At 48.2% G+C, this 26,781-nt stretch overlaps 1 protein-coding gene across 1 annotated transcript in view; it reads right to left on the bottom strand.

Annotated features, from left to right (window-relative positions):
* The window catches only part of PLB1 (phospholipase B1), a 169,595-nt gene that overhangs the window by 47,490 nt on the left and 95,324 nt on the right, over window positions 1-26,781 (bottom strand). Inside the window, exons 23-35 of the mRNA XM_007971076.3 lie at window positions 23,151-23,259; window positions 18,306-18,357; window positions 16,754-16,834; window positions 14,390-14,455; window positions 14,036-14,136; window positions 10,345-10,426; window positions 6,303-6,407; window positions 6,087-6,182; window positions 5,780-5,851; window positions 4,737-4,775; window positions 4,151-4,211; window positions 3,163-3,221; window positions 1,817-1,890 (exon numbers count right to left, since the gene is read on the bottom strand). Coding sequence (XP_007969267.3) covers window positions 1,817-1,890; window positions 3,163-3,221; window positions 4,151-4,211; window positions 4,737-4,775; window positions 5,780-5,851; window positions 6,087-6,182; window positions 6,303-6,407; window positions 10,345-10,426; window positions 14,036-14,136; window positions 14,390-14,455; window positions 16,754-16,834; window positions 18,306-18,357; window positions 23,151-23,259 — 997 coding nt within the window. The remainder of the gene's footprint in view (window positions 1-1,816; window positions 1,891-3,162; window positions 3,222-4,150; window positions 4,212-4,736; window positions 4,776-5,779; window positions 5,852-6,086; window positions 6,183-6,302; window positions 6,408-10,344; window positions 10,427-14,035; window positions 14,137-14,389; window positions 14,456-16,753; window positions 16,835-18,305; window positions 18,358-23,150; window positions 23,260-26,781) is intronic.

The following is a 26,781-nucleotide window of genomic DNA, read 5'->3' as shown; positions in this document are numbered from 1 at the left end:
TTCTGCATTGCAGGCCTTCTCAGAGCCTTTAATATACTAATATGCACATGAATTCCCCAGAGGAAGGCTATAGTAATGTTTCCCCCTCAAATACAAGGGATTTTCTCTTCTCCAGGAATAGGTCTGGAGTTAATGTTCCATGGAACACACTTTGAGACACAGTAGTCTACATATTCTATCAAGTGTCAAGTTGTCTCTTAGACCCTGACCTAGAGCTTCCATCTTTAACACACGTGCATTTGGGGGAAGCTATTTGAAACATTTAGGACAAATGAAGGTTTAAAGGGACAGCAGCCATTGAACCTGAGGCCTTAGAGCTAGAACTAGAAGACTGAGACATTAGGCTGTAATGGACTTCACTTGCAGGAAGAAACAGAGCAATGACTGAATTTTCCCATTGCCGCAGAGAGAAACTTTTAGTAGAGGATTGCTGGTTCATATCTGAATCCCACGAGCCCGGCTGGTCAATCTGTTTGTAAAGTTGGGCACATCACCTCAACTTACCCAGGTTGCCCCACTAGGTGCACGTCGCGTATCTATCACCTGCAATGTAGTTTGTCTACTTTGATTTTTTTTTTCCCATGCCTTTTTTTCCCCATGTATGAGGTCATTGCCTTCTTTAGCTGAGACCAAGGGCAGCCTGCCACAACCTCATGCTCTTTCTTGATTGTAATAAGCTCTGCTTTCTCTCCTCTGTTTTTTTTTTTCTCGTAGCCTCATTAGGAGCAGAGTGGTGAGTCAGTGAGGCTCTGATTTGTTCCGTGGCAGCCTGTTAGGACCAGGTACCCGACCAAGGACTTGTGGAAACACAGGGACCTTGGCACAGGAAGGCACTGACCTCTGTTCTTGAGGGGCTGATATCCTCAAGCTAAGGACACCCTAGGTCCTCATTGCGGGTGGTACAGGCTGAGTGATGGCGCCTCCCTCCCACCCTGGAAACCCACACTCTCTGGGACTCTGGTCAGGTCTGGCCAGAGAACCGTCACAGTCCTGATCACCCCCTCCCTGCTCCCTGTCACTTCCCCAGGAAGCAGATTGACTCAGAAGAAAAGGGAGGCGGTAGCAAAGGTGTTCTCCTGGCTCCGCCGCTCAAGAGCACGCTGCCCCCTTGTGGCCAGCTTCATTCTAGTTGTTTTCCCAGGTAAATTCTGAGCTACTAGCCACTTACTTTGAAGCCTACAGGAACGAGAACTTTATTAGGAAAGAAAGAAACTTGAGAATATCTACACGCAACCGCTCGCCTGACACACCCTGAGCTTCTCCACTTCTGTGTTCGGGATGCCCTTTCTCACCCTTTCCTCTTGTCGAATTGCTAATCTTTCAAGACATGGCTGATAGTGATTGTGTCTTGTTTATGCCCTCTTGAAGTGTGCAGTGGGTTTCAGAGGTTTTCTGTGCAGATGTGTACATATATGTAAAGGCAGTCGTGTGACTACAACATGAATAAACACATAAAGACAGTAAACAGAGACGCAGGAACACCACGTGTACACGTATACATGCAAGCAGGGAGGTGAAGATTCAGGGATTTGGTGCTTTTCTGGTGCATTTCCTGTTGGATTTGCTGACCCAGGAGTCTGATAAGAACCCTGGTTTACTTTCTCTGCACAATCAAAAAAAAAAGATTATCAACAGTAAAATACCCTCTCCACTCACCAAATGTTCACATTTTGCAGAAATATATCGCTTTTTCTTCCTGAAAGCCCCTTCCAGACCAAGTCTTAGACCTCCGGGATTTACATATTTACAGGAGACAAAGCCACACCCAATCTCTGTTGTAGGGGGAGCTCCAGGAGAGGCCAAAGGTTAACATTACCTGTATGACAGTCCCCGATACTGTGTGGTGACATCGGGGAGGTCGTCTGGTTTGGAGCCAATTCCATTGCCAGCCTTTGAAAATATACCAGAGTCCACAGGAAAATTAGCAAGTCAGAGAACAGGGAGGCCATGAATGTGCAGGGCTTCCAAAGAGGGGGTTCCCAATGCACTCGTGGTGGCAGGAGCAGACACGGGACCAGGAGCCCCCGGCTCTAAGTCTGCCATCCTCCTCTCCAGCTGTGTGCCTTCTCCAACTCTCAGCTGCCTCCTTGCTGAGCTGAGGACATACCCTGCTCATCTCACAGGGAGTGTTTTGGGGACCAAACTGGATTACAGTTGTAAAAACCGCTTTGAAAACTCTCAAGTGCTTTACAAATGTGAGAGTGTTAATAATATTGTTCCCAGCGTTATGCCCGTAAATTTTTTTTTTTTTTTTTTTTTGAGATGGAGTCTTGCTCTGTCACCCAGGCTGGAATGCAGTGGCATGACCTTGGCTCACTGCAAGCCCTGCCTCCCGGGTTCACACCATTCTCCTGCCTCAGCCTCCTGAGTAGCTGGGACTATAGGTGCCCGCCACCACGCCCGGCTAATTTTTTATATTTTTAGTAGAGATGGGGGTTTCACCGTGTTAGCCAGGATGGTGTCGATCTCCTGACCTCTTGATCCACCCGCCTCGGCCTCCCAAAGTGCTGGGATTACAGGTGTGACCACCGCGCCCGGCCGCCCCTAAGTTCTTTATGAGCATGAAGAGAGAGCTCATTGGCTTAAGCAACTGCAGTGGACAGATTTCTCCTAAGTCTCACGTTTCTCCTCTTTCCCTCTGGGGCATTCTGTAAGGTATCCTCAAGGCTTTGGACATGCTGCTGGAAAGTGATGATCTGGGATAGTAAAATAGCCCCATTTCTTGGAAGTTAGGAGCAGAGCTTTATCCACAACTAAGGAGTCCTTGCTGCTTTCCATGCAGATGGAAAGAAGAAACAGATGTGAGGATCTCAGCTGATTATAAAGCGTAATCCAAAGGAAAAAGAGCACCCGCACAGGGAGGTTTAGGAGAATTTTGAGTCAAAATGACATATTTTTACATATATTAAAAAAAGTGTTATTGGGTGTTCAAAATCTCTGCCCTCTGAGACAATTCAGTTCACTCTGGAAAAAGATGTCCTCTGCATATCTGTTTGAGAAAGCGGCCGCAAATCGAATCATTGGCACGCTCTTGGATTGACAGAGCCAGGTAGAGGGGCAAGACTAGGCAGAGGACAGGCATGCAGGCCCTTAAGTTAAGGGGACTGGGATCTGGAGCTGACCTAGTTATTCCCAAACCACCCAGGGCCCAAGAGTCCTTACGGTCAAAGAATCCCCCAGAGCAGCCACAACTTGGATGTCTGCAGGTCTCAGAGCATGCACTGGAAAGACAAGCAGACACACTTAGGGCTATAGGAGGGAGGCTGCAGTCAGACTCTAGTGCCTCTGGCTTCAAGCAAGATCCGAAACGCAATCTGCATGAGCACAGGGCCGTGCAGGGCTGGGCGTGCAGACTGCCACGGAGGCAAAGTTATGTGAGGACAGTTTTCCCATAAGACACAACTGATCCTGGACCTTGTGTGCAAGGTGCAGAGAGGGAAAGAGAGGTGCAGAGAGGGAGAAGGAGGGAGAAGAAGAAAACTGGGGAAAGGGAGGAGAGGCAAAGGGAAAAGGAAGGAGGGAAGAAAGAAGAGAAAGGTGGGAGGGAGGGCAGGGCAGAGTAGGAGCCCATTTTAGTGCCAGTGGTCATGGGAGATGCCAGCCATGGCCTGAGTGCACAACTAGACGGGCATCAAACCACACATGACGAGGTGCAGGACCTGACGTGCAGCCCGTTTAGAGGTGGGTTCTGAATTTCCACCGAGAGTCTGAGAATAGTCATGTCGGGCCTTTTTCTGCCCCCACATCTCTTCTGAAGAGCCCAGGGAATCTTCCAGGCCCTACTGCAGGCAGCAGTGATTGCAGAGCCTGGGGCCACAGAGCCACCTTCCTCTTGGGACTCAGGCCCACCTCTGTGCTGAGGCACCAAGGGTGTGCTCACAGGGCTCCTCCGCTTGTGCTCCCTCTAAGAGGTGCAGGTGGGCAGGAGACAGCTCCTGGTCCTAGGTGCCTTGGTGCCTGCTGGGCATAGTGTCACCACCAGCCAGAGTGGTGCAAAACAGGGACTCGTCCCAGGTGACCGCCCAGGCAGACAGCAAGCACTGGCCATCGCTCTGCCGTTTAGTGAGTGTGAAAGTCAGTTCAGAGGACTCACTGGCATAGAAGCCCCTGTGGAGGGGCCCTGGGTCCTGCTGTGCCATAGGGGGCTTACCTGAGGTAGGGGGCGAGGCAGAAGGGGCTCTGTCCCTGCATGGCAGCCAGGTCCCATGACCCTAAGGGCACAGAACAAATCCCAGAATGTCAGGGTTGAAAGGGACCAGAAAAACTGGCTATCAGATGTATCCCAAGAGCTCTGAAAAATACAAATTCCTGGGTCCTACTCCTGGGGAGGGGCCTCAAAAGGGCTTTTGAAGAAGGCACCCTAGGTGATTTTGAGTATCGGCCACAGGTCGAGGTCCACTCATCTAGTTCAGACCCCTCCACTGTCCAATGCAAGAATCAAGGCAGCCACAAATGACCCCACCCCATAGCAGCTACTGCTCCTGCACCAGCTCTACAAGGAGGGGATTTCTCTTCACTTACATCTCACTGCAGCTGGGATTGGGTTGGCTGGATGCCTTCCAGCTGTTATCCACGGCATTTACACTGCCCACTACCCCATCTGAAGGTCAGGTGTGGCCTTCATGCCCATCTAGAATTCTTGCCCACTTTCCCACCCTGTCCTGTTGGGCCTGACCCAGCCCAGGGGTTGCCCATCCCATTGCCTGGTGAGTTAAGGGGAGGCAAGAGGCAGGTACCTGCACACTGTTCTTGTAGGTCCTCAGAAATGGCTGGACCTGTGAGGAGACGGGGATGAGCAACGGCAGCAAATTCTGCTCGCTTCTCTGCCTGCCAGCACTCAACAAGTGTCGGCCTGGCACAAACAGCTGCAGCCTCCCTGCCCTGTGTCCCAAGCCCGGCCTCTACCAGGCTGACTCCCTCCCAAGATGCAGGGGGCCATCTCTGCAACCTGAACCCAGCATAAAGAATGAGCATCAATTCATGCTTCACGGGAACACGCCTGTCTTCCTTCCACCTCCTGCGCGGCTGGCTGAGGATGGCTATGCTGCCTCCCTTTCTCCACCCTGCCCTCTTGCAACCATGCACCTCTTTCTGCTGGAAAAAGCCCTTGTCTCCACTCCCCGGGCTCCCTTGCCACTCCATGCCTACCCCACCCTGCAGTGACTACGGCCCCTTCCTGCCCAGGTAAGAAAAGTCAGATGATTTTGGTCCTGCCTCACATAAGCCCTGTGCACTGGTTCCCAGTGTCAGCCTAGGAGCCCTCTGGGTATACAGAGGGATTCTTGGGGGTGAGGGCAGCTGCTGCAAAGCTCCAAGAATCTTTCTGAGAACTTGTGAGTAAAAATGGGGGGCTTGTCCTGCTTTTCCTTCCCTAGCTCCAGCTTCCAATTTACTCCCCTGCCCCCACCCAATTAGAGATCTAGATCTTGGTTCCTCACTCTACCCATATTGTCATGGAGGCAGGGGCTATATGAAAACAAGGGATCCTTCCGCCCCATCTGCCCTTGAAGTTCTCCGCTGCCCTCAGCTTTCAGAATGACAGGTAGATGTGGCTGCCATGCTCATCTTGCCTGCCTCAAAGAGTTGTCTCCAGCCTAGACATGTGTGAGCGCTCCCAGGCCTCTGGGTCACTGGGGGTTGTCATCCCTCTCAGCACAACCAGATGGGGCGTTTGGGGTGGGTGGGCAGGCAGAGCTGGGGTGAGGGTGAGGGCCTAGGATGAAATGAACCAAGAAGCCCAGTGGAGCCGGAGCCTGGAAGGACGTGCTTTCCACTCTACCTGGTTCGGACATGTGATATTGATCTCGTTTTCAAACTTATGACGTGTCGTCTTCTGGCCAACAGGCTCCAGCTAAACAAAGAAGCAGGCAGATGGGGAGTGAGGAAGAGGCAGTCAGAATGGAAAGCTCAGGACGCAGGTCAGGGGTGCGGGAGGCAGGGAGGGACGAAGGAGATGGGGTTTGTTTATCATTGCTGTGCACAGAATCACACGGCCTGCACGATGGGCCTCCAAGGTCCTCCAAAGGCTTTGTGGAGTCTTTTTCTTATCAGAGGGAGGATGCATTTTCCGACTGCAGCCACTTTACCATATTGTTCCAGAGGGCACTGGCTGCACGGGAGTGAGACTTGCTGCTGAAGTGGAAACAGTCAGGCGCAAAGAAAGAGTTGTCAGGCAATCCTTCCTGGTCACCGGGCAGAAAAAGAGAGGCAGTTATAGACACGCTGGATCATGTAAAGGACACTCAGAAACAGTCACACACTATCTGTGGATTCTCTTTATCCACGATGCTTGCTTTCTTTACCGAGGTCTTTGGCAAGTCCACGTTTTCAAAGAATGGCTGCACGACTACTGTAAAATCTTCCCTTGTGTCATATCGCCCACTCTCAATCAGTTGGTGGGTCTTCTCCTGCAGGAGGAAAAGGGGACAGAGGTCAGGCAGTCCTCTCTGCATCTGCTCAGTCCTTGATCGATCTCTTTCTCCAACACAGAATTAAACAGAATCTGACTGTTGAGTGAAATCAGCCTGGCGCAAAATCTCAACTGAGATTTTACATTTTAGATCATTTACATTTTAGATCAGCCTTTATCTCAGCCCCTGGCCCCAAACTCTGCTGCGATTGCATATATTTGAGCTAGTCTGTGAAAAGGGAAAGGTAAGAAAAGTCTATCAGCTTGACTTTATTTATTTATATATTTATTTGAGACAGAGTCTCACTCTGTCGCCCAGGCTGGAGTGAAATGGTGCGATCTCGGCTCACTGCAACCTCCACCTCCCGGCTTCAAGCGATTCCCCTCAGCCTACGGAGTAGCTGGGATTACAGTGCCCGCCACCACGCCTGGCTAACTTTTTGTATTTTTAATAGAGACGGGGTTTCACTATGCTGACCAGGCTAGTCTCAAACTCCTGACCTCGTGATCCGCCCGCCTTGGGCTCCCAAAGTGCTGGGATTACAGGTGTGAGCCACCGTGCCTGGCCAGCTTGACTCCTTTTAAAGCTATTCTGATTAAGGACTTGAGGGGTGGTGTTTGGTTAAATGACATTCTGAATAATCCTAAGAATTTATTTCTGTCCTACATTTGTTCAGAAAAATCAAAGGTGAATCAAAATTTAATGTATATTTATACTGCCTGTGCATGGTGTGTGTGCGCTTCTTTGAGGCTCTCAGATCTGTGTAACCCTCACAGCTTCTGCTTGGGGTCACTTCTAGGAAAACCTGTTACCCCAGTTCCGGCTCCCACTCTAGCCTGACTCAGCCATTCCACTGCTAACCAGGGTTTCTGCCACCTCGGGATTACTCTGGCTGGAGAGGGAAGTCAGGGTTACACACCTGGGAATGTGAATGGTGTCACTTCAGAAGATACCACACACTGTCTTTTCCCAGGGTCAGTTCCTAGGCCAGGAATGTCTCATGTCTGACCTCCCAAGCCAGTGTCTGCCTTGAGTAAGGCACGAGGGAAGGAGAAAAGGTCATCTCTCAGAACAGGGGAAGGAAGTGAGGTGCTGCGAACTAGCGGGGTGACTTCCAGCCCGCTGCTTTCCTTTTCTCTGTTTCCCCTTGTAGATGGAGGATGCTGGCTGAGTCCTGGGCCATCTCTTAAGTCCTTTCCGATGCTACTGGTTACTCTGGGGATAGCCAGATGGGCTCACGGTGGAACCACATGCCTTTTGGCAGTGGAAAGAAATAGTGTGTAGAGTCCCCGGCACATGGCAAGTGGCAAGTGAGTGACTGTGGTTATTAATAGGAATGATCATCTCCAGGGAGAGTGATGAGAGCCGCAGCTATTGTGGGAAGTAGGGTGTGAGATGATTCTGAGAGAGGGCGTGATGGCCACACACAGCTGACACGTGGGCATCTCCAAAACACTAGACCAGGGCCTCAGTGGCGACCAGGATCAGCCTGGGAACAGCTGGCCTGTCTGCAGAGGCCGGCAGCGCGATGTTGGCGAATCTTTCTCCTGCTTTTCGGCTGCTCAGCATCTGAGCCCACTTCCAAGTCTGAAGACCCCACTGCATAGAGAGCAGCCTGCCTCCCACTGTGGAGGCTAAAAAAGACGACAATGCCTGCTTTCCCAACCCCTCTTGCAGCCAGGGCGTGGGTACGTGACTAGGTTTCACCAATCATTGCCTGTGTCAGGGATGGCAAAACATCCATTCTGCTGACGGTGGCAGCTGCGTCCAGTTCCTAGAAGCAGCAGTGACAGTGGAGTTTGTGATGTCTTCCCTGGACCAGGTCTGTGGCCTGATTCTTTTTTTTCTTTTTTTTTTTTTTTTGAGACGGACTCTTGCTTTGTCTGGGTTCACACCATTCTCCTGCCTCAGCCTCCCGAGTAGCTGGGACTATAGGCGCCCACCACCATGCCCGGCTTATTTTTTGTAATTTTAGTAGAGATGGGGTTTCACCGTGTTAGCCAGGATGGTCTCGATCTCCTGACCTCTTGATCCGCCCGCCTCGGCCTCCCAAAGTGCTGGGATTATAGGCGTGAGCCACCGCGCCCGGCCCTGATTTTGATTTTTTTTTTTTTTTTGAAACAGTCTCACTGTATCACCCAGGTTGGAATGCAATGGTACAATCTTGGCTCACTGCAACCTCCGCCTCCTGGGCTCCAGTGATCCTCCCACCTCAGCCTCCCAAGTAGCTGAGACTACAGGCATGTGCCACCACATCCAGCTAATTTTGGTGTTTTTTGCAGGGTTTCACTATGTTGGCCAGGCTGGTCTTGAACTCCTAACCTCAAGTGATCCACCCGCCTCCGTCTCCCAAAGTGCTGGGATTATAGGCGTGAATCACCACACCCAGCCCTGATTTTGATCCTTATGGCTTGGCCCCTAGAATTCCAGGATTCCATGATTCCTGATGGCTTAGCTCCTGACCCTAGCTGTCTAGCTCTGTCAGAGATTCTGTGTAAATATAAATCTGTGTAAATTAGCCAGAAACTGCATGAACTTTAGTTGCATGCACCCAATAACCCCAGTTGAAACAGGGTTGCTCTCATGGCCATAACCTCCGCTGTTTTCCCTCTTCTGATGTGGGCCAGGGACTTCCTCCCCAGAGTCCCAGGTGCCTGCTCACAGCAGAAGCAAGTATGGCTTGGCACGGTGGCTCACGCCTGCAATCCCAGCACTTTGGGAGGCTGAGGCAGGTGGATTGCTTGTGTGCAGGAGTCCAAGACCAGCCTGGGCAATATAGTGAAACCCAATCTCTACTAAAAATACAAAAAGTAGCTGGGTGTGGTGGCACACACCTGTAGTCCCAGCTACTTGGAGGACTGAGGCGGGAGGATCACTTGAGGCTTGGAGTTTAAGGCTGCAGTGAGCCGAGATTGTGCCACTGCACTCCAGGCTGGGTGACAAAGTGAGACCCTGTCTCATTATAAATAAATAAATAAATAAATAATAAAACAAAATAAAATAAAGGAAGTCCAGCTGGGGAGTCATCCCGAGTGCTAGGTAGTAGGCACAAAGGATAATAAATACAGGTTCATTTCCCTGAGCCCTGATACACCTGGCAGGTATAGCTGCCCCCAAAATGGTCTGCAGGGAAATGGTGCTGTCCCCAAGGAGTCCATGGACTCCTGGAAGGATGGATCCACTCTGGCAGCTGTTTGCAGCCTAGTCTAGAAGAAAGGCCTACCATTGTCCTCTTTGAGTGACTGGACAAATTTTTTGTTGGGGAGAAACTCGATCGTTAAGGGAGTCAGCTGTTCTGGTCAAAGATGTGCTAGAGAAAGGACTAAAACGAACAACTCACAAGATGGAGATGATCTGACTTTCTTTCTCCTTGTGCTCCCCAAGAACATCCATTCTATCGGAGCGGAGGGCAGAGGGAATGCACCTTATCTCGCTGAACCCTGGAGACCCTCAAGGCAGGGAGGTCTTTCAGCCTCCGTTTCCCACCCAGGAGCTAGAAGTTCAGAGAAGTTTCATTGCCCATGTGTCTAATGTTCCACAACCAGTGAGCAGAGTCAAGGTTCGGACCTGGATAGATCCACTCTGAAACTTCTTTCCATGATCCATGTTTGCCATGGATAAGTGGAAATGTTCGTTTCATGTAACGACCAGGAACTGAGATTCAGTGGCTCGTGTTCAGGAACTTGGTTCTGTGGTGCAATTCAAACAAACCAAATAGCAGCCCCCACCCCTGTGTTCAGGGACTTGGTTCTGTGGTGCAATTCAAACAAACCAAATAGACACCCTGTGTCTCAGGGTGTTTTAAAATCAGCAAACTAGTCAGTGGTCATCGCCCACACAGGGTCAAAATTACTGAAGCATTGACTTGTTCTCTAGACAGAGGAATCAAATCACACAGCAGTTCTGGGAAGTCTTAGAACCCTTCCCAGCTTACCTGAAACTTCTTGTTGAATTCGATGAGCGTGGCAAGTTCTGTTGAGTTATCATCAAACTTCAGGACACAGGGACACAGAGACCTGCAGACCAAACCAAAGAGAAACCCTCACTGCATCAAGATCACCATCCTGAATAAGGGATGCAGAAACGTTGGCTTGAGACTCAATATATTTCTTTTAACTTGGAGTTCAGAAATCTGTGCTAATGAGGAGCCTGGCTGGCTGACCTGCTGACCACACCAAACGAAGCTAAAGAAAATTTCCAGGCCAGGCGCGGTGGCTCACGCCTTGGTTCACGCCTGTAATCCCAGCACTTTGGTGGGCGAGGTGGGCAGATCCCTTGAGGTCAGGAGTTCGAGCCCAGGCTGGCTGACATGGCGAAACCCCGTCTCTACTAAAAATACAAAATACTAGCCGGGCATGGTGCTGCATGCCTGTGGTCCCAGCTACTCAGGAGGCTGAGGCATGAGAATTGCTTGAACCTGGGAGGCGGAGGTTGCAATGAGCCGAGATTGTGCCACTGCACTCCAGCCTAGGCAACAGAGCAAGACTCTCTCTCGAAAGAAAAAAAAGAAAAAAGAAAAAAGAAAAATTCCTAGACCTGGATTTGCTCTTGAAAATGAAATAGACTTCTTCTGCTATCTGTAGGAGTGACTTTTATGGAGCCGACTCACCTTGGGGCTGTCTGAGGAAAGTGCTGTGCGGATGAGGCATGCTTCAGTGACAACAATAATAACTGCTGAGATACATTGATTTGAATGTATTTTAGTAATTATTATTGAATAATTAACATTGAAAGGTATACCAAGCACTGCAATAATAACTTTATGGGTATTAACCTGTTTAGTCCTCCTAGCCATTCTAGAAGTGGTATTCTCATTATCCCTGTTTTACAGATGAGGAAACCGAGGCTCAGAGTGGTTGAGTAACTTTCTCAAGGTTGCATGGGTGCTGAGTGTGGGAGCTAGGACTTGAACTAAGCCTGCCTGGCTCTGAACCTGAGCTCTTAATCTCTATATTAAATCTCTATATTAAACTGCTTCCATCCAGTCTGCATGTCTGACCTGGCCAGCTATCTGGCACATCTGGGCTTTTGGTCCAGGGGGATGAGGTGATAACAGCAGGGATGGCTCCGTGTAGACTCAGCACTGCAGAGGAAAGCACAGCCACCCGATGAAACAGTGGAGAGGCGGGGAGTGCAGGGCACTGCAGAGGCAGCAGGAGAAGGTGACCTGAGTCTATCCAACCTTGACATTCAGTGACTTGGCCATCTCAGATCTGGGAATGGACCTGGCAAATGCCTATTCTGAACCTTTAGTTTGAAAGGTTTAAAAAACCCTGCTGGGATGGGTAGCAGGAGGCCTTCTGGTAAGCTGCTCTGAAATGGAGTGAAGACACCGATCCCGTTTGGCCCAGTGACTGGAGAAAGTGGGAGCCAGGGGATGAGTCAGCAGTTGGAAATAGCATGCCTGACACCAGCTGTGTTCATAGGCACGTGTCACCCAGCAGCCATCCTGTCTCTGCTCACAGCACCGTGAGGCCTTCTCCAGGGGACCTGTGCAGTTTGGGTCCCCCAGGTGAGGCATGGCGTGGATCTGCAGAGGAGCAGGAAAGGTACCCCTTAACTTCCAAGAGCAAGTCTGGCCCATGTGAATTATTCAGTCATCCAGCAAACAGCAGCTGAGCCCCTACACCGTGCTAGCAGTGACTCAGACTGAGTTCACAGGCTGTGGGGGAGAGAGGCATATGAAGAATTACCATGTGATGTGCTCAGGGCTGGGATGGGGACCTGTACTGAATAACACAGCTCGGGGGCAGGGTAGGGGAGCACAGCCTCAGTGACCTTGGCTAACAGTCCAGAGGAGAACTTGCAGGAAGGAAGGCTGTGGGAAACGTTCATGCTTCACTTAGAGAAACGTCTTATTCCTGACCGTCCTGGAGATGTGTGATACAGGCTGGGTCTCCCTTATCTGAAATGCTTTAAGCCCGAAGTATTTCAGAATTTTTTTTTTTTTTTTTTTTTTTTTGGATTTTGGAATATTTGCATTACCCTATGGCTATCGTTTTCAGCCACATCTTTACAACACAGAGAATGAGCAAAAACTAGGTGCGTAATGCACGCAGGTCTTAGCCCCACATGAGCCCTCGTGGGGAACCTGCTGTTGGAGTATCCAGCCTGCACATGTGCCATTTTGCTACCCTTTGTGGGCATGCTTGAGCCACAGGATCTGGGCATGCCCAGAAAAGATAGTGCATCGCAGCTGAAGGCGGCTTTTCGGGGCTGCTGAGTAAACTGCATGCTGTGCACCTGTGTTTTGACTACAACCTGTCACACGAGGTCAGGTGTGGAATTTTCCCCTTGTGGTGTCATGTTAGCATTTTAAAAGTTTCAGATTTTGGGTCGGGCGTGGTGGCTCATGCCTGTAATCCCAGCACTCTGGGAGGCCGAGGAGGGTGGATCACCTGAGATCAGGAGTTTGGGACCAGTTTGGCCAACATGGTAAAACCCCGTCTTTACTAAAAATACAAAAATTAGCTGGGCGTGGTGGTACACCTGTAATCCCAGCTACTCAGGAGGCTGAGGTGGGAGAATTGCTTGAACCTGGGAGGTGGAGGCTGCAGTGGGCTGAGATCGCACCACTGTACTCCAGCTTGGGTGACAGAGTGAGACCATGTTTCAAAAAAAAAAAAAAAAGTTTTAGATTTTGCAGCATTTCAGATTTCAGATTTTCAGATGAGGGATGCTCAGCCTGTATTAGATAGGGAAGCCAGCTCTGTCTGGCTCTGGAGGCTGAGGGGTGAAGACGTCCTCTCAGGCAGCTTCTCAGGACCAGTGCTTTCTACTCTCTGGGGAGGACTCTATCCTCTGGACCCTGCTGGTTCTGGTTTGACCTCCTTCTCTGGCTAGTGACAGTGGCCCTGTATCTGTGAATGCTTTACATGGAACACCCATACCAACCAGAGGCACCCCTGTCCTAGAGATGGGCCTCTAGGAGGGGACAGGTCAGCTCTGGACACACTTGGAAGCAGGTCCCAGCAGTGGCCTGGGCAGTCCCCAGGCCTCGCCCACACAGCTTGACTCCATTCCTAGCGTTTACTCTTCCCTCTGGAGGCCTGGAGGGTGCCTTGTGGTTGCCATGGCAACAGAGGTGGGGTGCGGGGATAGTTCCCCATGCACACCCTGAGGTGGGCTGAGGCCTATACCAGGGTGGAAAAATCCTGGGATATCCTCCCCTTAGGCCTTTCCAGGTTAGAAGATGGGGTGGTCACAGCCCTTTCACACTTCGGCCCTTGGGTTTTCTTTTTTTTTTTTTTTGAGACAGAGTCTGGCTCTGTCGCCCGGGCTGGAGTGCAGTGGCCGGATGTCAGCTCACTGCAAGCTCCGCCTCCCGGGTTCACACCATTCTCCTGCCTCAGCCTCCGAGTAGCTGGGACTACAGGCGCCCGCCACCACGCCCGGCTAGTTTTTTGTATTTTTTAGTAGAGACGGGGTTTCACCGTGTTAGCCAGGATGGTCTCGATTTCCTGACCTCGTGATCCACCCGTCTCGGCCTCCCAAAGTGCTGGGATTACAGGCTTGAGCCACTGTGCCCGGCCTGGCCCTTGGGTTTTCTAAGGAATTTGCTAAGGGTGCCACTGCCCTTAGCAGTTAGGATTCTTAGCAGAATTGGGGAGAAGTGTCTGTCTGACCTGAGGATCATCCTTGGGCAGTAGACTTTCTTCTCCTGGTACAGCTCTCTCAGGTTGACGATCTCAAGCACCGTCACCAGGTTCACAAATGCCCGAGGAACCTGAGAAAAGGTAAAAATCAGTCACCAAGAGGATGAGGCTGGGCAGCTCCAGGCTCTCACCTGGGTTTGGGACCTGCTCTTCCTGCTGAAGTTTCAGGTCTAGGGACTTCCATCTGCCCCCATCCACTTCCTCCAACCGTCCCTGCTCCCCATCTATGCATCTGGGCTGGGATCCACAACAAAGGTGACCTGCCGGGGAGGTCTCAGCAGGACGCCAGAGCTTCCTCTAGGCTAGGTCTCACGGCCTCCGTACCTCGGCGTGGAGGATGTCCAGGGCCTTCCCAATGTTGTCTGTGAAGTTCTGGGGAGAATAGTGGACCTGCAGGAAGAGAAGTGTCCACTGAACACCATTTGTCACCAAATCTCTCTACAGAACCGGGATACTTTCTCTCTTGGGTCCTTCTTTTTTTTTCTGTTTTTGAGACATGGTCTCACTCTGCCTTCTGGGCTGGAGTGCAGTGGCATGATCACAGCTCACTGTAACCTTCACCTCCTGGGCTCAAGTAATCCTCCCACCTCAGCCTCCCAAGTAGCTGGGACCACGGATACATGACACCACACTTGGCTAATTTTTTTTTTTTTTTTTTTGGTAGAGATGAGGTTTCACCATGTTGCCCAGGCTGGTCCTGGGCTCAAGTGATCCATCCATCTCGGTCTCTCAAAGTGCTGGGATTACAGGTGTGAGCCACTGCACCTGGCCAGAGTCCTCTTCTTTCTGTATTCAGTCACAGTGGGCAATATTGAAATGCAGTGTTTGTCTTTGGGGCCCCAGCCTCGACACCAGCCTCAGGTTTGCCATGGCTGTGGCCCTCAGGGAAATGCCGTTTTTCTTTTCATTTTGTTTTGTTTGTTTTTTTGCGTGGAGCTCTGGACCTACTCCATATCCACTAGCTGTAGAGCCGGAGCATCACATCTCTGGGCCCCTCTAACACGGGGATGTCAGAGCAGATGACCTCTAAGATCTCCTGCAACCTGAGCAGCCTCTGTCCTACGGCCCAATCACTTTTGCTTGGAGCCTGTGTCTGGGGCTACTGAGCACACCCTACATGTATGAAAGCACACCCTACACAAATCAAAGCAATAACGGGAGGGGAAGAGGGGAAGAGGGTCCTGTGAAACACCCGCCACATCAAGCCTCAACACAGTTTAACTGTTTCTCCTATCTCGATATTTGCAGTTTTAAAGCTTTCTCACAGTGGAACTCTTTCTCTGATTGAAATCTAAACAAAAGCCCTACTATATGGAACATACCAAAGCTGTGTCACTTAATGTGAGCAGGGGAGGGGCCCAGGGTCCCACCTCCCCATGGGCCACCAGCAGCCCCAAGGCTCCCCTCTGGACCTTTCAGATCACAGCTTGAAAACTCCTGACTCCTGGTGACTTTGATGCCAGGTAAGTGGGTTGTGAGGGGCCTGGGGGCCAGGGCATCCCTCCAGGTAGGTGCTTACAGGCCACAGCAAGACCACTACTTCCTAAACCTGACTCTGCTGGTCCCCTATCTGCCTGACAAATCTTCTCATCTTCAAGCCCCAGCTGGAAAGTCTCCTGCTCTGTGTAAATCTCTCCAACAACCCCTGCTTCCCCACACACCAGGGTCCCACAGCAACCTTGCTTTTTTTTTTTTGAGATGGAGTCTCACTTTGTCACCCAGGCTGGAGTGCAGTGGCGTGATCTCAGCTCACTGCAACCTCTGCCACCTGGGTTCAAGTGATTCTTCTGCCTCACCCTCCCAAGTAACTGGGACTACAGCCACTCGCCATTATGACTGGCTAATTTTTGTATTTTTGTAGAGATGGGGTTTCACCATGTTGGCCAGGTTGGTCTCGAACTCCTGACCTCAGGTAATCTGTCTGCCTCGGCCTCCCAAAGTGCTGGGATTACAGGTGTGAGCCACCACGCCAGCCAACTTTGCTTTTAGACCTCCCTTCTGTGTGCAACCCTACAACCACATCCTGATGTCTGCCTTGTGCAGGATGAATTGCCCATGTCTCTCTCCGCTGGCAGTGCAAGTTCCTGAGGACAGGGCCTGTGTTTCCTTTGCCACTGCTTTGCTCCTGGCATAGGCGTGGGTGGGAGACTAGTGGGTATGCCCTGTCAGGCTTCTATCAGCTCAGAGACTGAGGTTCCAGGAGGACATGCAGCATCCATGGAGCAGCAGCCTTGATCTTGGGTTTCCCACCAGCCCAGAATGACGTGGCTCTGAAGCTCGCCCAAATGCCTGCAAGAACTCGACCTTTCCATACAAGTGACAGCACAAAGGTGGAGAGGGCAAGGCCGCTGGAGACTGGGGAAAGGAGCTAACCTGTGACTCTCTGTGAACACAGGAAAGATTTTTCTAGTCAATGGGTGTTATCTTGGTTTCTAGAATGATATGGTCAAGCTTCCTTGATAGGAAACTTAATCAGGATCGATCTTATAACCAATCCTGCTTGTCCAGCTGAATGGCTCCCTGGAGGTGAATGCCTTCTCAGTCTCAGGGTTCATCCCAGGCTGGATCCAAGACAAACCACGAGCCTGAGTCCCAACTTAGCTGTACTGCTCCTGGGCAGAGCAAGTGACCGGGCTGTGAAAATCCTTCTCTGGGGGTGAGTCTTGAGTAAAGGGCCTGCAGACCTACCGGATCACTGCAGAAATCACAGAGGTCATTGCCGCCTATAAACAGGGTAATTATCTTCCAATCTTCCTGAAAGTGTATCCTCTGAAATGAATAAGAAACACACAATCAAGCACCTTGTCCCAGAGTCAAGCCAAGGAAAACACTTTTCTAGTGCTTGACACTAGAAAAGATGGGTCCTCACACACTAGAGTCTCACGGACTTTCGAATTTACTGTTCCTTGGTTTGGGCTCCTGAGATCATAGGTGCTAATGGTTCATTATTTTAGGTGGGATCACTGAACTTCCATGTGGCTCTGTCCACACACAAAAGCACACACGTCACAGTTTCCACGTGTCCTGGTGGGAGTGGATACAGATGCCCTCTGAGCTCTGTTCCTCCATCTCCAGCATAGCAAGGAAGTGGGGAGGGGATAAGGAAGCTGGTCTTGGCCATGGGACAGGAACGTTTGTTCCAGAATCTTCTAGAAATCTTGAATTCTAATTTTGCCTTAACAGAGAAAGGACCACCTTTCATTAAGAGGGAGCTCTCCAAATCTGGAGTGCTCACACTGGGGACTAGCTCTGCCTATGAACTAGTCAAGCCAGAGAGGATGGGCAGAGTGAGGTGGCAGCTCGAAGCACAAGCTCTGAAAAGATGTTGCCACCTCTGGGATCTGTCTCCTCCAAGGAGGACCTGGAGAAGTACGTGAAGTCACAGGGCTGTGTGGAGAGGGTACAGCCATACACATTCCATAAACTATGGCCCCAGGGCAGCCACGGCCCTTCAAGCCTCTTGTATTGCCCCAGGCCTACATAGCTTTACTTCCCTGATCTGCACTTCCAAAAGAGGGTGGAAGGAGGAAGGTGAGAACAAGATCCAGAAAAGTTTGACATTAAGGGTAGAAATACCCTGAAAACCTCCCAGTAATAGCCTTTGTTGTACATTAAATTATATATAACATAACTCATCCTAATCTTCCTTTTTATTTTACCCACCTAGAAACCCCTGCAAACAGCCTCTGAATTGAGACCCATGCTTTCAATCGAGGGAGAGCCTCATATTCATCTTTCAGAACCCGGCTCAAACATCTCCTCTACTTTTATTTTTTGGTACTGCTCCTTGTAGACCAGGGCTCTCCCATAGGCCATGTGCCCAGAATAACAGCCAAAATCTCCTTCTCAAGCCTTCCCTGACCATCCTAAGCAGAAGGGCCGGTCCCTTCTGCACCCCACCCTGTCTTATACAGAACCTTTATGATGGAGCACGTGGCAACTGCTCTATAATTTGATTCTTCACATTGGTCTCCTCTTCCAACCTCCTTGAGGACGGGACTGTGTTGTATTGTTTCGTGTATCTCCAGCCCCAGCCTGATGCCTGACTCACAATAGATGTTTAATTTCAACAGCCGACTGACTGAACAAATAGGAATCACCTTTCCAGAGGAACAGCGTTTTAGGCTTCAGATGTGTCTGCTAGAAACCCACGCCAAGCTCCCAACCACCCCTCAATCCACAGCTGATCTTTCCTATGTCCAGGGATTTCTCTTGCCTACTTCCCATCCCAGGGACCCACCGTGTCATTCTTCATCAGGTCCACCAGCCTCCTGGCCTGGACAGGTAAATCCCTGTGGACACATACCAGAGGAAGTGCTATGAGGAGTGGGGACTGGCAGGGGCCCTTAGCAGAGAGAACAGCAATCAAATGTACAGTGGAGGAAGGCCCGGGGTGGGCCTCCTGCAGGAAAATGGACTGAAGGCCATGTCACAAAGCTCCTTCCCCATTCATGCTTCACTGTGGGGGTGTTGGGTGGTGACTGTGCTTGGGAAGGCCAGAGCACTGCACATAGGAGGGGGTGACTCTCAGTGTGACTATTTCTTTTTCTCCCCCGCCCCCCCCGCCGAGATGGAGTCTTGCTCTGTCACCCAGGCTGGAGTGCAGTGGCACAATCTCAGCTCACAGCAACCTCTGCCTCCTGGGTTCAAGCAATTCTCCCGATTCAGCCCCCCAAGTAGCTGAGATTACAGCCACGTGTCACCACGCCCAGCTAATTTTTGTATTTTTAGTGGAGACAGGGTTTCCCCATGTTGGCCAGGCTAATCCCAAACTTCTGACCTCAAGATCCATCCGCCTTGGCCTCCCAAAGTGCTGGGATTCCAGGCGTGAGCCACCGCGCCCGGCCAGTGTGACTATTTTCTGATTGGCATATTTGGTATGGTGTACTTTTCTTTTCCTTCCAAGCCAGGCTTGTTCAGGGCAAACAGAAGGTTTGCCTGTGAGTATTTAACATCATGCACATGTCATGGCACCCCCCATTTTGGCAGGTGCCATGGTCTAAGCCCTCCTACCCTTAAGATGATGTAGTCTAGTCAGATGCACCTGAGTTGGACACTTAAGTGCCTCTTGCTAACTGTGTGAAAGTGACTCTAATTCTCAGCTCAAAAAGACCGCAAAATGGAGACAAGCTCGCTGATCTTGGACGGTCACTGGGAGCAGTAGATGAGAGCCACTGCTGGTGCCGGACTGCCAGGGTTTGAATCCTGGTTCCACAAATGACCAGCTCTGAGACCTTGGCCGACTACTTGATCCTGCAAACCCTCAGTTTTTCCCTTTGGGAAACGGGGATGGTAACATACCTTCCTCTCAGAGCTGTTGGGAAAATTAAATGAGGTGCCATATAAAGAACTTACAACAGTGCTTGACACATAGTATGCAGCCACTGAGTTATTTCTGCCATCATTCCCACCATCAGCACTGACAAAGTCCCTGGCACAGGGCTTAGCAGGAAACATTAGTGGTCATCCTCTTCCCCTCTTATCTATTTGCCCTCCTGGCCTGATGTGAGTCAAAGTACACTAGGTATTTGGTTACCTGGATGGGGACTGCACGTAAGTCACTTAACCTTTTTGAGCCTTGATTTCCTCATCTGTAAATCTGAAGTTATCAGAGCAGCTGCTCTGTTGATGGAACAGAGTTTGAGGATGATTACTCAACCACTCTGAAACTCTTTTTTTTTGAGACTGAGTCTTGCGCTATCACCCAGGTTGTAGTGCAGTGGCATGATCTCTGTTCACTGCAACCTCCACCTCCCAGGTTCAAGCGATTCTCGTGCCTCAGCCTCCCAAGTAACTGGAATTACAGGCACCCACCACCACACCCGGCTAATTTTTGTATTTTTCATAGAGACGGGATTTCACTATGTTGGCCAGGCTGATCTCGAACTCCTGACCTCAAGTAATCTGCCCACCTCAGCCTCCCAAAATGCTGGGATTACACGCGTGAGCCACTGTGCCTGGCCGAAGCTCAAGTTTATCATTGGTAAAACATGGGAGTCTGATGTTTTGCTCTGTTCATCTCATAGTTATTGTGCAGACTACAGGGATGATAAATGTGAGGGTGCCTTGTAAATGGTGCACTGCTGTATCCACATGACAGCTATTGTCAGACCTGGAATAAAGCCTGCAGGGCACAAGGCCAGACTATGTGGTCAAGTCGAAGCATTTGTTCAGGCCATGTGGCCTCTCTGTGCTATAGTTTCTTCCATTGTAATACAGGAATAATAATCCCCAACTTTTCCCTGCCACCCAGGATGTGCTTGGATTGCTTGCATGAGAGCCCCAAGTCCTCTGGCAAAGCAAGGACAGAAACCCAGGGCCAAATGAATCACATTCATTGTGGTTACTTTTACGCTCTTGACTAAGGTTTCATTCTTGGATGCCTCCCTGACCTAATCATGCTTACAACTGTCTTTCCTCTTATACTACCAGCCCACATATGCTTGGAAAAAGCAAGATGATGATACTATTAAAGCAGTAAACCTGTAGCCTTTTAACTCTATCACCATCAAAAGGAAAAGAAAGCCCCAGAATTTATCATAAAACCTATTGGGCCTTCTGGATGCTGTGGCTTACACCTGTAATCCCAGCACTTTGGGAGGCCGAGGCGGCAGATCATGAGGTCAGGAGATCGAGACCATCCTGGCTAACACGGTGAAACCCTGTCTCTACTAAACATACAAAAAATGTGCTCATAGTCCCAGCTACTCAGGAGGGTGAGGCAGGAGAATCACTTGAACCTGGGAGGCAGAGGTTGTAGGGAGCCGAGATCGTGCCACTGCACTCCAGCCTGGGCAACAGAGCGAGACTGTCTCAAACAAACAAACTAAACCTATTGGGGTTTGTATTACCCATTACTTTGGATACTGTGTCACCTTTCCTACTGGCAAAGAATAAGAAAGCTACTTAGGTGGCTCATGGTCTCAGGATGGTGCTGAGAGCTGGAAGGATGTCAGGAAATCTAGGAACCAAACCACATGATTCCTAGGAACTACAATGTAGTGTGATATTTGTGATTAAAAATAGGATCTAAAAAAAACCAAATCATCCCATCAAAAAGTGGGCAAAGGTCATGAATGGTCAGTTCTCAAAAGAAGATATACAACCAGCCAACAAACATGAAAAAATGCTCAACATAACCAAATATCAGGGAAATGCAAATTAAAACAATAAGATACCACTTTACTCCTGTAAGAACGGCCATAATTAAAAGGTCAAAAAATAATAGATGTTGGCCTGGATATGGTGAAAGGGAACACTTTTACACTGCTGGTGGGAGTGTAAACTAGTACAACCTCCACGAAAAACAGTGTGGAGATTCCTTAAAGAACTGAAAGCAGAACCACCATTCGATCCAGCCATTCCCACTTCTGGGTATCTACCCAAAGGAAAATAAGTCGTTATATGAAAAAGACACATGCACATGCATGTTTATTGCAGCACAATTTGCAATTGCAAAGATACAGAACCAACCTAAGTGCTCATCAACCAAGTGGATAAAAAAAAAAATGTGGTCTATATACACCATGGAATACTACTCAGCCATAAAAAGGAATGAAATAATGTGCTTTGCAGCAACTTGGATGGAGCTGGAAGCCATCATTCTAAGTGAAGTAACTCAGGAATGGAAAACCAAATATTCTATGTTCTCACTTATAAGTGGGAGAGCAAAGCTATGAGGATGCAAAGGCATAAGACTGATATAATGGGCCAGGCATGGTGGCTCACGCCTGTAATCCCAGTACTTTGGGAGGCCTAGGCGGGCATATCACTTGAGGTCAGGAGTTCAAGACCAGCCTGGCCAACATGGTGAAACCCCGTCTCTACCGAAAAATACAAACAAAATTTAGCCGGGAATGGTGATGTGTGCCTGTGATCCCAGCCTCTTGGGAGGCTGAGGTGGGAGAATTGCTTGAACCTGGGAGTGGAGGTTGCTGTGAGCTGAGATTGCACTACTATACTCCAGCCTGGGCAACAGAGCAAGACCCTGTCTCAAAAAAAAAAAAAAAAAAAAAAAGATATAATGGACTTTGGGGACTCAGAGAGGAAGGGTGGGGGAGGTGAAGGATTAAAGATTACATACTGGGTAGAGTGGACACTGCTCAGGTGACAGGTGCACCCAAATCTCAGAAATCACCACTAAAGAACTTACTCATGTAACCAAAAACTAACTGTACCCCAAAAAGTGTTGAAATAAAAATTAAAAATAAATACAAATAGTATAAAAAAGGATCTTCCAATTTATGTTTCCTTGATTAGGTATGGCATTCACTTGCTCTCTGACCAGGCAGCAAACCCAAACAGCACTCAAGGCCCTGGAATCTTGGAGTGCAGTGGAGGGATGGGACCTAGGAATGCTGACCTGCCCACTCCTGAGGACCGGCCTGGCCATGCCCAGGGACCATGACAGTCATGGCTGTGCTCACTGATGTTTCCCCCGAGGTGGGCCTGCCACTTGCTGCATTAATGCCAGGACCACCATTTTGACCAATGCGTGTCCTGTGTACACTATTTACAGCTCACCAGAACCTTCATATCCAACACGACATCTGAGCTTCATGACCGCCCTGTGGGAGAGGTTCCTAACCAGCCCCACCTCTTAGAGTCTGAGGCTTAGAGAGGCCATCGAGGAAACTGAGCTTGCACTCAGGGCCTCCCCTCCCAGGGCTGGTGCTCTTCCCGGGACACTGGAAGGATGCAGACTTTAGAGCCCGAAAGGCACAGCTGAGGAAGGGAGGGAGAGCAGGACTCTGAAACGGCAGTGACATAGCCGTGACAATTGGGATGCAGAGTGAGCCCGCTTATAATCTATGTCTTACGTGAGATTTACAGGCAGGCAAAGTAATCTGCTCAGAGCATACGCCTGGCATCAGAGTGCACTGTGACTAGTTTCTGGGGGTGGGTGTTAGGGTAGGCTCACAGATTTCTGTAACACCTCCAAGGCAGCCCCATCCAGCCTTTGGCCCTCAAACCCCTTCCCCTGACAAAGCCCTTCAACCTTCAGCCATAAACCCAGCTTAGGCCAAGCCCCCCTCTGGTCCCCAGAAGACCTGTGCTGTTCACCGCCCCCGTCACCCCAGCTCACTTAGCTCGGCCTCCTGCCACAGCCTGGTTTAAGAAGGCATTAGAACTGGTTTCTTTCCCAGTGCCAACAGAGAAGCCCTTCAGGGAAGGGTTGAATTCCCGGAGGATGTCTGCAAATACAAGGAAAAGACACGCTTAGTGACTACCGCAAAGCAATCTTCAAATTCCTTTGATAAGCACCAGTGGGTGTTAGGGAGCAGAGGCCCCACTCCACAGCCCCTACTCTTACCCCAACCTTCGCTCAGCATGGGAAGAAAATGTTCAGCAGGCTGGTGCTTAACAACAGGGCAGCACATAACAGATGTTTCATCAATTATTGCTGAGGAAATGTGAGTCTGGGTTACATGTTTTTCTCATGTAGTTTTCTTTTTTACTATATAAATAGTAACTTTATCGAAATATAATTCACTTACCACAAAATTTACCAATTTAAAATGTACAGTTCAATAACTTTTAGCATATTCACATAGTTGTACAATCATCACCATGTAATCAACTTTAGAACATTTTCATCACCCCAGAAAGAAACCCAGTACCCACTAGCAGTCACTCCCCATTCCCTGCAACCTCGTGGCAATTGTGGATCTACTCTGTCTCTGTAGTCTTGCTTATTCAGGCCATTTCATATGAATGAAATCATATAGCCCAACACACCTTTTGTGACTGGCCTCTTTCACTTAGCGTACTATTTTCAACATTCGCCCATGCTTTTGTAGCATGCATCTGTACTGCATTCCTTTTTATTGTTGAATAATATTCCATAGTATGGATATACCACATTTTATTTATCCATTCTTCAGTTGATGGGACTTTGGGGTTATTTCCACATATTGGGTATTATGAAAAATGCTGCTATGAACATTTGTGTACAAGTTTTTGTGTGGATTTCTCTTGGATATGTATCTAAGAGTAGAAAAGATATACATATCTTTTAATGTATGTATCTTTTAATGTATGTATCTGTTTAACCCTAGCCCTAACCCTGTTTAACCTTTTAAGGAACTGCCAGGACTTTTCTCAAAGCAGCTACACCATTTTTACATTCCCACCAGCAGTTTCTGAGGGCTTCAATATTTCCATATCCCCGTCAACACTTATTATCTTTCTATTATAACCATGCTAGTGGATGTGAATTGATATCTCATGGTGGTTTTGATTTGCACTGATGGCTACTGATGTTGAACATATTTTCATATGCTTACTAGCCACTTGTAGAAATGTTTATTCAGATCCTTTGCCCAATTTTAACTGGGTTATCATCTTATTATTGAGTTGTAAGAGTTCTTTATAATTTCTAGATACAAGTTTCTTATTAGATATAGGATTGGCAAGTGTTTACTTCCACTCTTTAGGTTGTCTTTACTTTCTTTATGATATGTTATCCTTTGAAGCGCAAAATACCGATTTTTCTTTTGTCACTTGTGCTCTTAGTGGTATTTTGAAGAAGACTTTGTTTAGCTCAAGATCATAAAGATCTGCTCCTACATTTTCTTCCTAGAATTAGTTGTAGCTCTTACGTTTAGGTCTATGAATCATTTTAAGTAAATTTTTGTATAAGGTGTGAGGTAGGAGTTCAACCTCATTTTTTTGGTGTGTATCTAGTTGTTTCAGCACAATTTATTGAAAAGCCTATTCTTTCCCCCATTGGTTTTGGCATCCTTGCTGAAAATGAGTTAACCATCAATATGAGAGTTTAATTTCTGACTCTCAATCTTAGTCCATTGTTTGATATGTCTATCTTTATGCTAGTACCATATGTCTTGATTATTATAGCTTTATAGTAAGTTTTGAAATTGGTAAGTATAAATCTTCTGAATTTGTTCTTTTCTAGATTTCTTGGGATATTCTGGGTCCCCTGAATTTCCACATGAATTTTAGGGTCAGCTTGTAAATCTCTGCCAAGGAGCTACCTGGAATTTTGATAGGGATCACACTGAATCCATAGATTTGGGGAGTATTATCATTTTAAGAATATTAAATCTTCTAATCCATGAATGTCAGATGTTTTTCTACTTACTTAGGTCTTTAATTTCTTTCAGCAATGTTTTGTGATCTTAAGAGTAAAAGAGATGCTCTTTTCTGGTTAAATTTATTCCTAAGTATTTTATTATTTTTGATGCTATTGTAAATGGAATTTCATTTTCATATTAATTGCTAGTATAAAGAATCACATTTTTGTATATTGATTTGTACCTTGCAATCACTGAACTCACTTATTAGCTCTAATAATTTTTAGTGGATTTCTTGGGATAGTCTCTATATAGTATCATGTCATCTTTAAATAGAAGTGGTTTTATTTCTTTATTTCCAATCTTGGTACTTGTTCTTTTGTTTTCTTGCCTAACTGCCATGGCCAGTGTGATGTTGAATAAAAGTGGCAAGAGCGTGCATCCTTGTCTCACTCCTGGTATCAGAGAGAGGGGGCAGCATTCCATCTTTCACCATTGCCTGTGATGTCAGCTGTGGGCTCTTAAAAGATACCCTTTATCAGAGTGAGGAATTTTCCTTCTACTTCTAATTTGTTGTGTTTTTTTTACTTTATTTATTTATTTTGAGACAGTTTTACTCTGTCACCCAGGCTGGAGTGAAGTGGCGCAATCTCAACACACTGCAACCTCTGCCTCCCAGGCTCAAGGGATTCTTGTGCCTCAGCCTCCCAAGTAGCTGGGATTACAGGCACCTGCTACCACACCCGACTAATTTTTGTGTTTTTAGTGAAGACAGGGTTTCATGGTGTTGGCCAGGCTACTCCTGACCTCAAGTGATCCACCTGCCTAGGCCTCCCGAAGTGCTGGTAGTACAGGCATGAGCCACTGCACCCAGCCTTTGTTGAGTGTTTCTATCGTGAAGTGGTGTTAGATTTTTGTTAAATGCTTTTTCTGATCCATTGAGATGATCATGATGTGTGGTTTTTGTCTTTTATCCTACTGACATAGAATATTACATTAATTGATTTTGAGGTTGAAAACTAATCTCATATTCCTGGGCTAATTCCACTTAGTCATGATGTATATATATATAAATTTTTTTTATTGCTGGATTTTGTTTGCTAGTATTTTCTGTAGGACTTCTGGGTCTACATTCATAATACTTACTGGTCATACTTTGCTTCCCTTGTGATGTCTTTGTCTTATTTTGCTATCAGGGTAAAACTCATAGAATGAGGTGTGAAGCATTCCTTCCTCTTCTGTTTTTGGGAGGAGTTTGTGAAGAACTGATGATTGATACTAATGTTCGATAGAATTCACCAGCGAAGCCAGAGACAATCTGGGCTTTTTTGGGTAGGAAGTTTTAAAATTATTAATTCAATCTCTTTGCTTGTTATAAATCTATTCAGATTTTCTACTTTTTATGGAGTCAATTTCAGTAGTTTGTGACTTTCTAGGAATTTGTCCATTTCATCCAAGTTATCTGATTTATTGGCATACAACTGTTCATGGTATTCTCTAATAACTCTTTTTATTTCTGTAAGGTTGGTAGTATCTCCTCTTTCATTCTTGATTTTGAGTCCCCCTCCCTTTTGCCAGTCTAGTTAAAGTTTTGTCAGTTTTGTTGAACTTTGCAATCTCATGCATTCTAATTGCCTTTACTAATATGGATCACACTTTTCACTTTTTCATCTTTCCAACTTG

This window comes from Chlorocebus sabaeus, chromosome 14 (genome assembly GCF_047675955.1).
Source record: "Chlorocebus sabaeus isolate Y175 chromosome 14, mChlSab1.0.hap1, whole genome shotgun sequence".
Taxonomy (NCBI): Eukaryota; Metazoa; Chordata; class Mammalia; order Primates; family Cercopithecidae; genus Chlorocebus; species Chlorocebus sabaeus.
Note: the sequence above shows the minus strand (reverse complement) of the source record. Positions and strands in the feature narration are given on the sequence as shown.